Source organism: Strix aluco, chromosome 13, assembly GCF_031877795.1.
Source record: "Strix aluco isolate bStrAlu1 chromosome 13, bStrAlu1.hap1, whole genome shotgun sequence".
Classification (NCBI taxonomy): domain Eukaryota; kingdom Metazoa; phylum Chordata; class Aves; order Strigiformes; family Strigidae; genus Strix; species Strix aluco.
Genome location: NC_133943.1, coordinates 22,004,944 through 22,020,663, shown reverse-complemented (window position 1 = coordinate 22,020,663; position 15,720 = coordinate 22,004,944). Strand labels below are relative to the sequence as shown.

The following is a 15,720-nucleotide window of genomic DNA, read 5'->3' as shown; positions in this document are numbered from 1 at the left end:
CATCAGCCAGGATTGTCAGCTCAGGGTAGCATGGAAAATGTAAGTCTCAAACTGGAGATGCAAAACTCTCGGCCTCTGGTGAGAAAGGGAGGATGACCTGCATGCATGTACTGGCTGGAGGAGGTTGGACCACAGGCAGAGGGAACTGGGAGGAACTGGGAATGCACGGGAGAGAATGAGTAAGTGTGGATGGAGAGGAACAGGGGTGATGGGGGGGGGGGGAAGGGGAATGGGGGAAACCTAAGGGCGTGTGGGGGGGAGGGAACGGACCTGAGGGCACAAGGGGCTGTCCTGGACCCGCTGCGGCACTCAGAAACCTCCTTTTCTGCCCCAGACGCCGCTCACCTCACTCCGGGATCCACCTTCTGCACCGAGACAGCGCCCCGCGGGCTCCGGTGACCCCGCCGGGCACCCCAACCCCCCCTCCCCTTCCCCAGCACCGCCCAGGTGCCCCCTCCCGCGCCCCGAGGCTCCGGCTCACCCCCCCGCCCCCCCCCGCCCCCCCGGCCCCCGCCCCCCCCCCCCCCCCGCGGCCGCCCGCCCCGCCCCTCCCGCCCCTCCCGCCGCAGCCGCCGCTGGGTCCGGGCCTGGGGAGGCGGCGGGCCGGGGGGGCCGCGCCGGGCGGGCGCCGGGGCCATGCTGGGCAAGGACTACATGCTGGCCATCGTCCTCGTCAACTGCGACGGTCAGCCGCGCCGGCGGGCGGGGAGCGGGGCCGCGGCCGGGTGCGGGGCCTGGGGTGCGGGGCCGGGAACCGGGGTGCGGGGCCAGGATGCGGGACCGGGGCCGGGCGCCGGGGCCGGGGCCGGGATGCGGGACCGGGAACCGTGGTGCGGTGCGGGGGCCGGGGCCGGGGCCGGGGTGCGGGGCCGGGGTGCGGTGGCGGTGGCGGTGGCGGGGTGCGGTGCCAGGGTGCGGTGGCGGGGTGCGGTGGCGGGGCCGGGGCCGGTGGCGGGGCCGGGGTGCGGTGCCGGGGCCGGGGCTGGGCCCGGGGCCCGGTGCCCGCGGGCCGGAGCCGCGCCCGTGCCGGCGCTGTCCGCGGTGCTGAGCGGGGCCCGCCGAGGCCTGTGCTGGGCCCCCGGCTCGGGCCGCGCCGCCTCCCCGCCCCTCTCAAGGTCGAGGGGACGCCCCCGCACCGGGGGCCCGGCGGGGCGCGGCGGGCGGAGCGGGGGGTCCCGGCACTGCAGCCCCCCAGGGCTCGCCGGGCCCGGCGGGTTCGGGCCGCGCTCCCCGGAGCAGAGCTCGGCGCTGCGCTGCCCCGCGGGCTCACTGCCGCGCCCCGCCCCCAGGGCCTGGGGCGCGGGCAGGAGGGGGTTAACCTGCCCCTCCCAGACCCCAGGGCTCCGTCCCCAGACCCCTTTCCCTCGCCGGCCTGGGAGGAGGCCGGTCTCGGGCGTCCGGGGTGTTGGCAGAGGGAGCCCTGCCCGGGCACTCCCGCAGGACGCCCCGGCAGCTCGGGCTGCCTGCACTGCCCGTGCCGGGCCACCCCACCGCTCCCGGCCCCGAGGAGCTGATCGCTGCCTGGGGGCTGCCACGGCTGCAGCCTCCCTGGCACCTCGCCGAGCCTTCTCTCGCCCAGCTGCTCTGCCGGGCCATGTGCCCAGCCACGGAGGCCGCCGCAGGACCCTTTCACTTCTGGGTGAAGCTGCTCGCTTCTCAGGGCACCCTGCAGCGGGGGGGCCTCCCCCCACCCCTTCCCACACACTCTCCCTCTGCACAGACAACCTCTGGAGCGACCACAGCCTGGAGACAGACCCCGACCTCCCCCCAGGCTGGAGGAAAATCCGTGATTCCCTGGGTACCTACTACTGGCATGTGCCGACTGGCACGACGCAGTGGCAGCACCCCGCACGCGCCGCCAGCCCAGGAGGGCGCCCGGAGTCTGATGGAGAGGAGACACTCCGGGGAATGGTAGGGGCTGTGAGCAGGGAGGGGAGGGCTGGTGTTGGAGTCTACCCCCTGGCAGGACCCTGCTGAAGGGCCCTCTGGGAATAGCTGGTCCAGCCCCCCTTGGATCAGGCCTGCCTCTGTCACCCCAGAGTCCTGCTCAGCCCATTCCTGGCCAGGGTTAAGCCCCTCGAAGGGCTCCAGCAGGCCCCCTCTTGGCCTCATCCTGGCTACATGGGATGCTGTCCTGGAAGGGAGGGCTCCTTCCTACCTGGTGCTTCCTGACAGCCTCTCTTGCTCCCTCACCCCTTTCCTCTTCTCTCCCAGGACTGCCAGGCCCCCACGGCAAAGCACTCAGCAAAGGACAGGCCCATTCCCAGCCCCATGGCTTCGCTGTCCCGGAGGTAGGGCTGCCTACGCGCTCTGCTGGCTTGTGGGGCACCATTGACCCTTGACCACCGCTGGGTGCAGGGCCCTGGTGCCCCTCACCAGAGCAGTGCCACATGTGCCACAGTGCCACGGAGCAGTGCCACCAGGACCATGCTGGTCACCTCCATGGGATGCTTCCCCGCTGGTGGCATGGGCGTCTGCCAGTGCCAGGGCAACCTGGCGCTTTCCTGGCTGCCGCAGTGGGAGCCATCCCCTGACTGCCCTGTCCCTCCGCAGGACCTCGCTGCCCTGGCACGGAGATGACGTCCAGCACAGCGCAGAGCCCGGCTCCAAGGTACCACACTCAGGGCCTTCGCTGCCGCGTTGTGGGCTGGGGCTGGCGGGGACAAAGACGGGAGCAAGATCAAGGGTGACCACACTGACACGGCGAGGGGTGCGGGCCGGGGGCCGCTGTGCTGGCCGGGCACTGAAGCCCCGCGTGTCTCTGCTCAGTGCTTTGCTGTGCGCTCCCTGGGCTGGGTGGAGATCCCCGAGGAGGACCTGGCACCTGGCAAGAGCAGCATTGCCGTCAACAACTGTATCCAGCAGCTCTCCAACAGCAAGGGCCAGGGCTCTGCGGAGAACTGGGGCGAGGTGAGAACCTGGGATGGTGCTGCCAGGGAGGGTCCCACCCTGGGACGCAGCTGCCGCTGAGGCTGGCTGTCCCCACCGGCTGGGACTGTGCCTGGCGGAGGGGCCAGGAACCAGTGCCAGTGGCAGAGTCAACTCTCTCCACATTAGGGATCCATGCAGGGGTCCCAGGTGTGGGCAGGTGGGTCTGACAGGGCTGTCCCTTGGGGACAGTGCCAGGGGTGCCTGGGTGGGCTGTTCCCACACACAGAAATGGTACCTGGGGAGGGCTGTGGGGGCAGACAGGGCTGTCCCCATGCCTGGGGCTGAGTCGGCTGGGGCAATGGGGGGTGTCCCTACATGTGGGCTGGGTGCTGGGGATGCCCAGGCCGTCTGCCAGGCTGAGGGAGCCGCTGACCCTCTGCAGGGCCAGGACCTGGTGATGATTCTGAAGAAGGATACCATGAGCCTGGTGGACCCTCTCGACCACAGTCTCATCCACTGCCAGCCCATCCTCAACATCCGTGTCTGGGGCGTTGGCTGCAACAATGGCAGGTGCCGAGGGACGGGCAGAGCCAGGGGCTGGGGGGTGGCTCTGCCTGCTGAGGGGGGAAGGCACCCCAGCAATAACCTGTCCCCTCGCCTCCCTCCCCAACTGCCACGGCGGCTGTAGGGACAGGTAAGGGGGCGCAGGACCTGGGGGCAGCATGGGGTGGGGCTGCCTCTGATGGGGTCTCACTGGCTTGCTCGTGGCCTTGCAGAGACTTCGCCTTTGTAGCCAGTGACAAGGACACCTGTGTCCTCAAGTGTCACGTCTTCCACTGCAACGTGCCCGCCAAGGGAATTGCCAAGGCCCTGCATGAGATGTGCTCCAAGGTGGGATGCAGGGGCCCCAGCGGGCGTGGGCATGGCCCGGGGGTCTCGGGGGTGAGGGGAGGCACCGGGAGCCCCGTCTCTTGCAGATCGTGGCCGAGCGAGCCGTAGCGAGCAGTGGGCTGCCATGTGCTGCCACGCTGGAGCCTGTTTCCTCTGAGGACCTGCCGCTGCAAGGTACTGTCCCCCCGCCGCCGCTGGCTGCTCCCCCTGCCCACAGTTCGCCCTCAGGCAGCTGGATGCCCAGCGGCCAGAGCCCTTTGGCCTGCCCAGCGGTGTCCCCGCTCCTCGGGGACAGGGTGTGGCACACGGGGGTCCACCCCACCTTTCCTGTGCTGGCAGTGGATATCCTGGAAGCAGTGCGGCGGTCGATGCAGACCTACGAGGCGCTGTACATCGGCAGCCTGCCCGTGCCCAGGGCCATGGGTAAGCACTGCGGGCCCTGCCGCAGCGGGGGGGCACCCGAGAACCCCCTGCAGTGGGTGGCCGAGCAGCCGTGCCCTGGCGCAGGGCGGTCCCTGCCTGTGGCGCCGGCTGGCAGCACCCTGCCTGCACCCTGCCCGCGGCCGGGACTGACGGGATGGGGTCTCCCGCTCCCCAGGGATGGACGTGCTGAATGAAGCAATTGAGAAGCTGACAAGGGGCCCTGGGCGGGAGCGCTGGACACCCTCCCTCATCCGCGTGTCTGACACGGCCATGAGGGTGCACCCTGCACAGGTGGGGAGGGGAACGGGGTCCGGCCACCAGCTCCTGGCAGAGGGAACCTGGTGGGGGTGGCAGGGCTGCCTCGGGTGTGGCCAGGGGTGGACGGGCCCATGGGGTCCCCACAGGAAGATGAGGAGGCGGCGCACATCTGGGAGTGCCAGGTGCGGTACGTGACCTTCCTGGGCATCGGCCGGGACGCCCACACCTTCGCGCTCATCGTGGACACGGGGCGACGCTTCCAGTGCGCGGCCTTCTGGTGCGAGCCCGATGCCGGCACCATCTCGGAGGCGGTGCAGGCGGCCTGCATGGTGAGCGGGAGGGGGCGTCCCTCAGCCCCCCATTTTCACTCAGAGAAGGAGACAAGGCCTGGGGCGCAGGGGAGGGCAGCAGGGGCAGGAGGGGGCTCACCCCACAGGGCTGTGTTGCCACGTCGTGCCCCGCCCCGTGGCTGCCCCATGTTGTGTCCCACCCCACAGCCCCACATGTCGTGTCCCACCCCACGGCCCCATGTGTCGTGTCCCACCCCACGGCCCCGTGTGTCGTGTCCTGCCCCACGGCCACGTGGCTGTACCACGCTGCAGGTGACCCCGCGGCCACACTTGGGGTGTGTCCCCCCCCCACGGCCACCCCCCAGGGATGTCACCTCGTGTCTGGCCCCAGCGGGATGCTGTGTTGTGCGATGCCACGTCGCGTCCCACCCTGCGGCCACGCCACCTCGCGTGTGACCCCCCCGGGGATGCCACGCGGCTCCCCCGCCCCACGGCCGCTCTCTGTCCCTCGTGCTCCCGCAGGTGCAGTACCAGAAGTGCCTGGTGGCCGCTGCACCGGGGGCTAAAGCGAAGGGGGCGACAGGCCGGGGCCGGGCCGGGCTGGCGGCCTCGGGGGACGCTGCCGGTGGGGCGGCCAAGGCGAGCGGGGGCAGCGGAGGGGCGGGGGGGGCCGGCGCCCGCAAGCGGGGCCTCTTCTCCCTCCTGGAGGCCTTCCGCCTCCGGCGGGCCCTCCTGCACACCCCCTAGGGAGCCGGGCCGGGGGCCGCGGCGGGGGCCGGGGTCGGGGGCGGGGACGGGGCCGAAGCTCCCCGTCCCCCCCCCCGACCCCTCCCTCCGCGCCGTCCCCGGGCCGCCCGGCGGGGCGGGCTCACGGGAGGCCCCGCCGCTTCCCCCCGCCTCGCCCCGCGGCCGGAAGGGCGGGCCCGGCCGTGACGTGCGCGATGGCGGAGCCCTACGTGCGGCCGGGTGAGGGGGTGCGGGGCGTGGGGGGGCACTTCCGGGCCGGCGGGGAGCGGGGGGGCCGGCGGCGGTGGGGACCCGCGTCCGGGCGTGGGGAGCTGCGGGAGGGCGCGTCCGGGGGGGTCCGTGTCTCGGGAGGGTGGCGCCCGGGGGATGGTCCTGAGGGGGGGGAGCCCCGGGGGGGGGTGGGGGCAGGGCGCTGTGTGCGGTGTGGAGGCCGTGTCTGGGGAGGGGGGCCCCGTCCCGTTGTGGGGGGGGGCGGGGGGGGGGGTCGTGTCCGGGCCAGGGGGGCCGTGTCTGGAGCGGGGGCCCCAGGAGCGCTGTGTCTGGGGAGGGGGAGCCCCATCCCGACACAGGGCCCCAGCATCCCGTGCCCGGGGGGGTCCCTTGGTCCCCCCACAGGGTCTCACTGTGCCCTTTGCTGCCGCAGGGAACCAGGAGCGTGGCTGGAACGACCCCCCCCAATTCTCCTATGGGCTGCAGACACAGGCCGGGGGTCCCAGGCGAACCCCACTCACCCGCCGGGCCCCCCCTCCACCCCAGGGGACTCCTCCAGGTCAGCACCGCAAAGCCCCCGGCCCACCCTGCTGCCCCCCGAGGAGCCGGGGCCCAGCGCAGCCGGGGCTGGGGGCACCGCAGGGGCCCCCCCTCTCCCTTCTCCCTTGGGTCCGGTGGGAACCGCAGCCCGGCCCGGCTGCCGCTGCCCCACGGGGGGGCTGTGGGGGAGTAGAGCCGGTGGCACCCGCCCTTGCTGCCGGCCCTGGGGGCGCAGAGCCCGGGCAGCGCCAGCCCTCTGCAGGCAGAGGGGCGGGGGGGGGGGCGTCACGGGCCCCCCCTTCCTGCTGGTCCTGTGCGCTGGGGGGGGACAGGGACAAGTGTCCCGGCAGGCGGCCCCGGGGCTGGGCTGAGCGGACTCTTCCCTGCAGGTGCTCCTGCAGAGCCGCCCCGTGCCCCGGCTGCCCCCACAGCGCTGCCCCCCCGGGCGCTGGGGCCGCCCCCCCTCGGGCACCCGGGCCCGGCCCCACGGGCAGAGAGCGGGAGGCCGAGCGCCGGGGCCTGCCCCGAGGAGTGCAGCGTGCCCGCCGCCGCCGTGCTGGCCCCGCTGAGGGGGGCCCTGGCCGCCTGCCGCCCCGCCGTGCAGGTGAGCCCCGCGCCCCGCCACCGCCCCTGCCCCAGCCCTGCCCCAGGGGCGCCCCCGAGCCCGTGGGGGGCAGGTTCCCCCCCCAGCTCACCTCTGCTTCCAGAAACAAGTGTGCGACGACATCGGGCGGCGGCTGACGGTGCTGGGTGACATGTGGGCGCAGGGGAAGCTGTCGGCCCCAGTGAGGAAGAGGATGAGCCTCCTGGTGCAAGGTGAGGGGCAGGGGGAGCTGTGGCCGGGGCAGTGCCCGGCCCTGGGGCAGGTGGCACCTGCGGGAAGGCTGACCCCAGGCCCTTGGCGGGTTCCCTGTCCTGGCAGAGCTCCAGCAGCAGCACTGGGACGCAGCCGACGAGATCCACCGCTCGCTCATGGTGGACCACGTGAACGAGGTGAGCCAGTGGCTGGTGGGCGTCAAGCGCCTGATCGCCGAGACGAGGGGCCTGCCCGCTGCGGAGCTGCCTGCCGCCACGGACGGCGACGCCACGGCCAGGCCTGGCCAGGAGGAGCCCTGATGCCAGGGACGGGGGCTGCGGACTGTGAGCAGGGCAGCCCACGCCCAGGGCCAGCGGCAGGAGAAAGGCCCCCGCTGCCCAGGGGGGTCTGGGCACCTCCTCTGCCTCCCACTCTTCACCCAGGAAAATGGGATTTTAATCATTGTGACATTTTAGTGGCGACTCACTACGGGATGTTTAATAAACAGCACTAACCTGCCCCTGGCCGCAGCCTGCCCTGGGGTTCTGGCAGCGGGCAGCTCCTGGTTCCCTCCCAGGAACAGCACCGACAGGACTGCTGGGCGAGGCCACGGCAGCTTCAGGCTGGGCCCAGGGTCTGGTGCCCCGGCAGGGTGCTCCCAGCCCCCGACACAAAGGGCAGGGAGGCCCCTGCAGCCGCCCCAGCGCCTCCCAGGTCAAGCGGGCAGGGGCACGTCTCCTCGCTGCACCGGTTGGCAAAGCCCGGCCCCCTCCGGCCTCGCCCTGGGCACTGCGGGGGGCGACCCGCAGCATCAGGGACGTGGCCCAGCAATTCTGCAGAAGGTTGCCAGTTCCGGGCTGGCTGAGCGGAGCGGCCTGGCAAGGCCGGGGTTTGTGCTGCAGCTACAGCCCGTGCTCCCCTCTGGGCTCCTGCCCATCCTGGCGCAGCTCAGACCCCAGGGATGTGGGTGGCCTCCGGGAGAGGGAGATGCAGGGAGACACACCAGGGTGCGGGCGCTGCCCACCAGCGCAGACAAGCCCAGGGTGCTGGCATTCCCCCGGCCAGCGAGCAGCCTGCAGTGCCGCTCGCTCCTGGGCTTGCAGGAAGGCTGCCAGCGGCCCCACCGCAGCCTGAGGGCCCCCCCCCAGGCCTGCAGGGTCTTGGTGCAGGAGGCAGAGATCCTCTGCACTCGCCAAAGGGCTCTTGGTGCTGCTCAGCTCTCAGCTCCCCTCCTCCAGCCTCTGAGGACCCAGCTGAGCCCTAACAGAGATGCACCACATCAGACTGGGGTTTCATGGTGTTTATTGATCAAGCATGAGCTCCTAGGCAATTGCACCAGCCAGTTGTGCTAGAGCCTGAGGTGTCACACGTCCATCCCCAGCATCAGAGAGGGCTGCAGCCAGCTGGTCATGGTGCCAGCACCTCCACGAGGCCCAGGAACAGGCCCAGCCATGGCCTGCAGACAGGGAGCTGGAAACTCAGATGTCCATCTCAAACTGGTCTTGATCTGCAACGGTACAGAGGGATACGGGGCCAGCGTTAGGATGGGGCTGCCTTGGGAAAAACGTGCAGGCAAAGGGGGCAGAAGCTGGAACCGGGGTCTCCCCTTGCCTGTGCGGCCAGGCAGGAGCTCTACGCCCTGAGCAGTGTGTAGCCAGGGGCTGTGTGCCCGGGCTGCTCACCTGGCATGGCTTCTTCACTCTCATTCCGCTCCTTGGGCTCCTCCAGCTTGACGAGGCTGGACTGGGCCAGGGATGTGACACCGGGGATCTGGGGCAGGCAGCAGGGAGGGGTCCTGGCCACGGGTGAATTCTTGCACTCCAGCAGGAACTTGCGGTCGTAGATGATGCGGGTACCTGCCAAAAGCAGGGGGCTGTCAGGCACTGCCAGCCCCTGGCCACCCCCATCTCCAAGCACCACGGCCAGAGCCCAGAGCAGGGGGTGGCACCCAGCGCTGGGACACAGTGACACAGCTGGCTCTGGAGCCACTGTGGGGCTTCCCACAGGGCAGACTCTGACACCCATCTGCCCAGCAGCTCCTCCCCACATGGTTCCTCCCCCTGAGGCTCCTGTAGGTCTGCCAGGGCACATCGCAGCGGGGTCAGCCTGATGCAGGTGCCCTGTGGCAGCTGACACCGCAGCTGCCCGGGGGGCCGGGCCAGCCCTGGGGCACTGGGCCACAGCCCAAGCCCCATGGCCAGGCAGCAGGCAGGTCCCCAGCACACCCTGCCCAGAGGTGGCTGGCTCGCGGGTGGCTCCCTGCAGCTCTCAAACAGCAAATGCGGGGTGCCTGCCGCCGTTGGCACCACAGGGAGCTGTACCCAGCAGCTCAGCCAGCAAGCGACCCTGCTGTGCCCTGCCCTGGGTTTGACGGGACACCGGCTGCAGGGCGCTAGCCGCTGGGCGTACAGCCCCCGGGCACTGCCTGCGTGCCACGGCTGCCACCCTGCACCAGGTCCAGGCTGCCTCCCCCTGCCCGGCTGCCCCTGCGGCCCAGCACCAGTCCCCTGCCAGGCTCCGGCAGCAAGCGCAGCGCCGGGCAGCAGCACACCCAGAGCTTCTGCGCGGGCCAGGCCCTTCCCGGCACCACAAACACGTTACACAACCTGCGCTGTGCCTGCCACGGCCCCGCCAGCCCCGAGCCTGGCGCCGGCCCCAGATAAGCTTATCGGAGGCACACGATGGAGCCAGCGCCCACAGGGTGGGTGCCTGCAGCTCAACCGAAACATGCCCAGCTTCGGGACAGGGCAGGTGCTACCCTGAGGACCGACAGGGAAGAAAAGGACCTGCTCAACAGCTGAACCAGGGGCTCTGGCAGGGGGCTGGAGGGGGGGCAAGAGGGCAGGCCTAGGGCATCCCTGGAGGGAGCTGCACTACCCAGTACTTTCCCCCAGGGCTGGGGAACTTGGGGCAGGAGCAGACTCCTTGTGCTGGCCCCCCGCGCCTCCCCCAGCTCCAGCCAGCCCTGCCGGGGCACCGCCTGCCCGAGGGCCCAGCGCTGCCCCCACCACCTCGGCAGCACTGCCGGCAGCCCACTCCCTGCCCTGAGAGCACCAGGCGCTGCCTCCGCCCGCACCCCCCAGGCACCACAGGGCGATGACGCCCTAACTTCCAGCAGTATTTGGGGTTCCCCTTCCCACTCCAGCTCTGGGCTGCCAGGGAAGCCACCACCCCGCGGGCCTGCCTGTACCTGGTGCCCAGAGCAGATGCCCATGCCCAGAGAGCCCAGGAAGGGACCCTCAGGAAGGAGCTGCCTAAATTTGGCAGGGCTGGGGCAGCTGAGGCCACCATTCCACTCAAGGGACAACCCCATCCCCATGCTGGGTCTTACCCCCTGGCGTGGTGGAGTAGATGGTGCCACCTGGGGTGGAGCTGTAGCCCTCTGGGACGGGGAGATGGTGGCTCCCCGGGATGGGGCAGGAGGAGGTGGCTGTGCCTGTTGCGGCCATGGAGCCCAAATGGGTGGGGTGGGGGAGGGGCCTTAGGGCCCTCCCCTTCCCCCCTCCCCCCCCAGCAACTCCCCAGAAGAGCAAACACCTACAGCACTACAACACCATTTGTTTTCAGTACCATTACTGTTAACATAAGCATTTCTCCTTTGGTGTTTGCACTATCAGGGGGTCAGCAGCAGTCCAATGTTTTTTGCATTTCTTCCTCAAATACTAGGAAAAATATCTGACTATATCATCCAGTAGCATTTCTGAGATTTGCCTGCAGTACTTGGATATTGCTTGTGCACTTTGGGTTTTCAGTACTCCTTCCTCAGGCTTTCCCTGGGGAAACTCTGCTGCTGCACGTATGGATTTGTCTGGAGAAGGTGGAGAAGTCTCCATCCAGTCCGAGACCCCCCTGAGAGTGGTCCATTAGATTGGACACTATGTGCACTGTCGTTACCTGCCCGAGGAATGGACCAAACATTCAGTGTAGTTACTGCATCACCACTGAGCAAAAGCAGAAATAAGCACAGTCCAAGTGCAGAAAGTGGAGAACTTCTGCACCTGGGTAGAGAATGAACGTATGCAAAAATCCCCTTCGTCCTCACAGAAAGGACTTGACAGATTTAAAGGGTTACAAGAAGCTTAGAGTTGAATATATTATGTTCTTCTCTAGTGGGAAGTGGTGTCTGCGTTCCTAAGATCTGCTTCTAGGCAGCTGGTCACAGCAAGTCAGGTGAAGAGACCCTGCATTTACCTCTGAGCTACCTATTTACCTTCTGCAAACTGAAATGCCACCAGTTGCCACACTGCCAACTCAGCCCTTATTTCCAGCCCCTGAGCAAAACCTGATCTCTCAGGCAACCCACCTGGAAAAAGAGTGCTAGAAGCAGCAGAACTAATCCAGAAGTAAAAAGAAAAAAAAAAAAAAAAAAGCACAACGGTGTTCACAAAGAAAATAAAAGGCTAAGAACTGGCAGGGGGAAAGAAGGACTCAGCAGCCCTCATACTGCAGATGACTGCGGATCAAAACCCTCCCCCAAACCCTGACTGCATCCACGTGCTAATTTAGTGACCCTGAAGAGATGCAGCTCTGGGCACGGCAGCAGCTACCGATGACAACGACATACAGCTTCTTCCAAAATTCTCACACACAACCTATAAATACTGTTTGCCTTTTATTGAATATTCAGGTAAATATTTCACATTAATACAGGCTACATAAAGTAGAGCCACTATACGACATGAAATTTACTCAGCTGTTCCTTTTAAGTATGTAAACAATTATACATGTATTTACCACCCTAAAAGGTTGAAACCATGTAATCAGCTAGTTCTCCGCTGCATACAAGGAGCATTCAGTAGTGTTCAGCCAAAAGCACTAGTTCCATCTGATTTTTAAGTTCAAAATGGCTAAACTAACCAGAGAACAGAATCAGTTTGTATAGGTAAATCATTTTGTTCTTACACAACGGGCAATCAAGTTTCTTCCATTGTTAATAGCCCACAGAAAATTGCTTAGTTAGGCACATTAAAAAAATCCCCAGGGTTTCTCAAGATCATAAAGATTCCCAAACAAGGCTAAAAAAGGATAGACCCCCTTAAATCAGTTGACGTACTTGAGATGCATGTTTCCAATGTGAGGTGCCCAGGTGCCAGGCCAAATCTACAGCAAGAAATAAAAAGACAAGTCTATTATGAAAACAAATAAAGGTTCCTTTAACAGAGCGTTTAACCACTAGAGGGCAAGCTTAAGGCTTCCTCCAAAATACAATCAGACCGTCCAAAGGCTGGGAGCCCTCTTCAGCTCTGGCCAAGGTTTGAGTGACAACCTGCAAGATGACGAGTATGGACATAAACCCTCTCATTTATAACAATGTTGATTACCTGGCTCAGCAGTCTTGAAATACTGCTTATTTTACCTGAAAGCTTTGGTACAGATAGTGCTGTACATTTTTTATAAACACAGACACACTGTAGAGGAAAAGTCATGCAAACAATCTCAATTCCAGTGTCAAAGAACTGAAAAAAAAAGTCACCTATTGAAAAATGAAGAAAGCAAAGCACAACACTGTAAGAAGCCCCAGGTAAGCAAAGGTGGGAAAAGGCAGCCACACTACCTGCTGAGCATCAGTACATTCTGTTGAGTTCTGGACAACTTTGATCATGGGATTCCAGGCGGGATCTGGAGTATGGAGCCCGTTAAAGAGGGGGCCTCCTGGGCCATCCGCTAGCTGAGGGTGCGAGGGTATTAGAGTGCCGCCGTACATGGAAATTGGTAGGCCCTGGGGAACAAGAGAAAGCACCATTGGTGAAGGCAGCAGTGGCTGTGAAGAACGACTGTAGTATCATGTTTTCCAAGACGACAGAAGCAATTCACATGCTACTGCCAAGTATCTCAGCAGTGTGAGGAAACGGGGCACTGCTGCACACCTAGGCAGAGTATGGAATATGGTGACTCTGCAGAGCTTGAGGTTCAAGTCAGTTTACCCATTTTTCTGAAATTACGCCTCGCCAGTACGCGGCAGCCTCTGCATAGGGCTGTCAGATGACCCCATAAAGCCAAACACAGCAGCTGTGCAAGTGATCTCAGTGCTCCCTCCTCTTACCTCTGCAGCATGTGGTAACTTTGGTGCATGCAGGGCTGCAGCCAGGGGCTGTACTTCAGCAAAGGCCATATACAGCTTGAGCCTGCAAGACTCCAAGCTGAAGATTTTCTATAAATTACTAATGGCCATCTAAAATATTCTTCCAGTTCAGGAAGAGCAAGTAACAGAGCAGCTTTCTGCAATTATGAGCTCTCTTTCCTGTGTTCGAATGATTGTTGCTCTACAATTTAGAAGATCCCAAGAGCACCTGCTACAGCTACTTTCAAAACACGTTGTGAGCAGGTCTGCTGTTGAGTACATCATCCTGGATATTCCTGGACGTTCCTCCAGTGGTGGCTGAGCTGACTATGGCTTGGCTACACCCATCTGCCTCAAGCTACTTTCCAGCATTAACATACAAGGCACAGACTTAGAAGCAGTCCTCTCCGCCTGCCGCTTCCTTAAGAAAGGCATGTAGAATTCACAGGCATGATTTGTGCTGAAAGCATTAAGCAAATCTTTCATCAGCCCCAAGAGCCAAGCAAGCCTTATCAAACATCTCCAGGTGACTGAGCCTCTGAGAAAGGAAACACTGAAAAGCGATGGAGAACATCTGCAATCTACAAATTCACCACCAGGCTTCGGCACCTCTTCCAGTCAGTACTGGGATGAAAGGAGGTGCAGCAAGCAGTGGTAGAAGAGGCACACACATACAGTGTGAACAGGCAGAACAGGAGATACAACAAAGAAAGCCCTTGGTCATTTTATAGACTAAATCCAACTCTCTGTAACTTACTTTAGAAAAATCCACAAAACTATTTGGCATAGGTTGGTGGAAAATATTTGAGGGAGCCACTATTCCAGAATCATCTCTCTCCATTGGCTGATGCTGAGAAAACGTGCCTGGATCTGACAGCTGCTGATGCATCGGATGATTTCCCATGACAGGCTGAGACCAACCTGACAATCCTTCTGGAAAGGAGGAGATTGAAAATGGCTGATTACCATCCACTGAAGATACTCTGGAGTAGAATTCAGCTGCTGCACACACCTACACACATCTAAAGGCTCCCCGAAAACAGAGCCTTAGGGCTCTGCTCTGAGCAAAGGCAGACCTTGCACAGCAAAGCAGGAAGATACCTGCAGTTTTTAGGCTGATGACCCATTAACAGACAAATCTTATCTGTAGCATCAAAGTCTCTCAGAGGGAAGCTGCAGCAGGCAACACTATATAAGGCTGGCTACACACACACACACACACACACACACACTCTTTCCCTCCAGCTCATGTGAGCACATACAAGCTTTTCTTCGAAAAGCACAGCAGTGCTGAGACACTAAGTTAACCAAAGTATGGAGGGCTTCACTGAAAAATATAACAAATACAGGATATTAAACATTTGTCTTTGAAGTTACCAGTGGAAACACTAAACCTCAAATGCTGCAGCTCCTCCTTTCCACAAGAACATAAACTACCAGGAAACTGAATGTAAAACTTCAGCTGTTTCAAAGTCATTCTTTTGAAACTGGGGCTGCCTGGAACAGAAGTTACTCCACACTATTCAAAAGTCATGAGAGATCAATGCAAAAAATCAGCATCCACAACTATGTGTTTCTGGATGCATTAGCTGCATCACAACTAACACTTTAAAATGTTAATGGAAAGCTAGAAACTTGGACAGAGGCAGTGGTCCTTCTAGGCCAAGGGTCACACTTGGAAATGGACCCACTTAACAGATAAAAGTTGTTTGCTTTTTAAATTCTGTATCATTCAATAGACTCAATATGAAGTTTCTTAACTGTTCTCAGGGTTTACAAGTGTAAGCTGACAGATAATCTAGGCTGGGTGAGAACCACCTACGTTAGGAGAGAAAACTGCAGCGCTTTCACTGATGTGCACTCTCCCACCACTGACACTTTTCCATTCAGGATGTACTCCAAGGAAGTTGATTACAGACTGTGGAACTTTATTCCTCCTCCCCAGCTTTCTTTTCAAGTGCAGTACTTCTGAAAGGCCCTAGAAGTTTCTTTAGGCTACCCCAGGCTGTACAACAGACTTACCAGATACACTGTTAACTCCAAAGGACCAAATACCGCTGTGTCCGACAGGAGCCGTGAAGTTGGTTCCTAAGGGTGTCGGAGTGACAGATCCTCCCTGTCGGATTCTAGCGAGCCTTTCTGTCCCAATGGGAGGGGGTACCTTTCGATCTTGATTGGCATTACCCGTTTTTGGCTGGCCCAAGTTAGAAGGTGCAGAAGCAGCTGAAAGGGGCGAAGATGATCCTGAGGAAACTGATGGAATAGGAGATTCACCTGCTGAAAAGAGTATTTCTCTTGCTTAATTACATGCAAAGCACACAAGCTAGCGAGCATAAATGCTACCCGCTCTATCCCCCCAATATTATCTCAAAGCAAATGATGAAAAGGTTTTGAAGGCTTTTTTGGCAAGCATTCTTCAAAAGTCTTTCACAGAACTTCTGTTTAGAGTTTATTTTAACTCTAAAATCAACATTATAAACACAAATGCTTTCAGCCATCAGAATCATGTGATATTCTCATGACATAGCAGAACATCTAAATTAATTACAAGAAAGAACAAGAAACATGGAAGAGTTTCAGGAAGAGGTGAAAACATCAGCCAAAATACCATAAATATCTAAACAGCCTGGTTT

At 62.3% G+C, this 15,720-nt stretch overlaps 3 protein-coding genes across 20 annotated transcripts in view; 2 read left to right on the top strand and 1 right to left on the bottom strand.

Annotated features, from left to right (window-relative positions):
- Positions 1–562: 562 nt before the first annotated feature.
- On the top strand, positions 563–5,552 carry APBB3 (amyloid beta precursor protein binding family B member 3). Its single transcript, XM_074838729.1, has 12 exons — positions 563–685; positions 1,721–1,911; positions 2,215–2,291; positions 2,554–2,611; positions 2,770–2,910; positions 3,314–3,441; positions 3,648–3,762; positions 3,849–3,936; positions 4,102–4,185; positions 4,361–4,476; positions 4,590–4,772; positions 5,256–5,552. The coding sequence occupies exons 1-12, from the start codon at positions 637–639 to the stop codon at positions 5,478–5,480; spliced, it is 1,455 nt and encodes a 484-aa protein (XP_074694830.1). The 5' UTR covers positions 563–636; the 3' UTR covers positions 5,481–5,552.
- Positions 5,524–7,545, top strand: SRA1 (steroid receptor RNA activator 1). The gene is made up of 5 exons (XM_074838730.1): positions 5,524–5,699; positions 6,124–6,249; positions 6,620–6,834; positions 6,938–7,046; positions 7,153–7,545. Exons 1-5 carry the CDS (start codon positions 5,675–5,677, stop codon positions 7,344–7,346), a joined length of 669 nt encoding a protein of 222 aa, XP_074694831.1. The 5' UTR covers positions 5,524–5,674; the 3' UTR covers positions 7,347–7,545.
- Positions 7,546–8,311: 766 nt separating this feature from the next.
- ANKHD1 (ankyrin repeat and KH domain containing 1) overlaps positions 8,312–15,720 on the bottom strand; it is a 119,970-nt gene continuing 112,561 nt past the window's right edge. For 9 of the 18 annotated variants that reach the window (XM_074838754.1, XM_074838748.1, XM_074838757.1 and 6 more), the window contains 6 exons: positions 15,110–15,364; positions 13,845–14,020; positions 12,581–12,745; positions 12,080–12,126; positions 8,709–8,882; positions 8,312–8,533 (listed from right to left, as the gene is read on the bottom strand). In XM_074838754.1, coding sequence (XP_074694855.1) covers positions 8,729–8,882; positions 12,080–12,126; positions 12,581–12,745; positions 13,845–14,020; positions 15,110–15,364 — 797 coding nt within the window. In that variant the 3' untranslated portion in view covers positions 8,312–8,533; positions 8,709–8,728. Of the gene's footprint in view, positions 8,534–8,708; positions 8,883–11,625; positions 12,127–12,580; positions 12,746–13,844; positions 14,021–15,109; positions 15,365–15,720 lie in introns of those variants that run through there. The other 9 variants (XM_074838749.1, XM_074838752.1, XM_074838758.1 and 6 more) reach the window with 4 other exon arrangements.

Coding starts and splice junctions, on each gene's coding strand:
- APBB3 (XM_074838729.1), top strand. CDS start 637: ATGCTGGGCAAGGACTACATGCTGGCCATCGTCCTCGTCAACTGCGAC. Junction 1,912..2,214: donor AGGAGACACTCCGGGGAATG/GTAGGGGCTGTG, acceptor CTTCTCTCCCAG/GACTGCCAGGCCCCCACGGC. Junction 2,612..2,769: donor GCGCAGAGCCCGGCTCCAAG/GTACCACACTCA, acceptor GTCTCTGCTCAG/TGCTTTGCTGTGCGCTCCCT.
- SRA1 (XM_074838730.1), top strand. CDS start 5,675: ATGGCGGAGCCCTACGTGCGGCCGG. Junction 5,700..6,123: donor GGAGCCCTACGTGCGGCCGG/GTGAGGGGGTGC, acceptor TTGCTGCCGCAG/GGAACCAGGAGCGTGGCTGG. Junction 6,835..6,937: donor CCTGCCGCCCCGCCGTGCAG/GTGAGCCCCGCG, acceptor CTCTGCTTCCAG/AAACAAGTGTGCGACGACAT.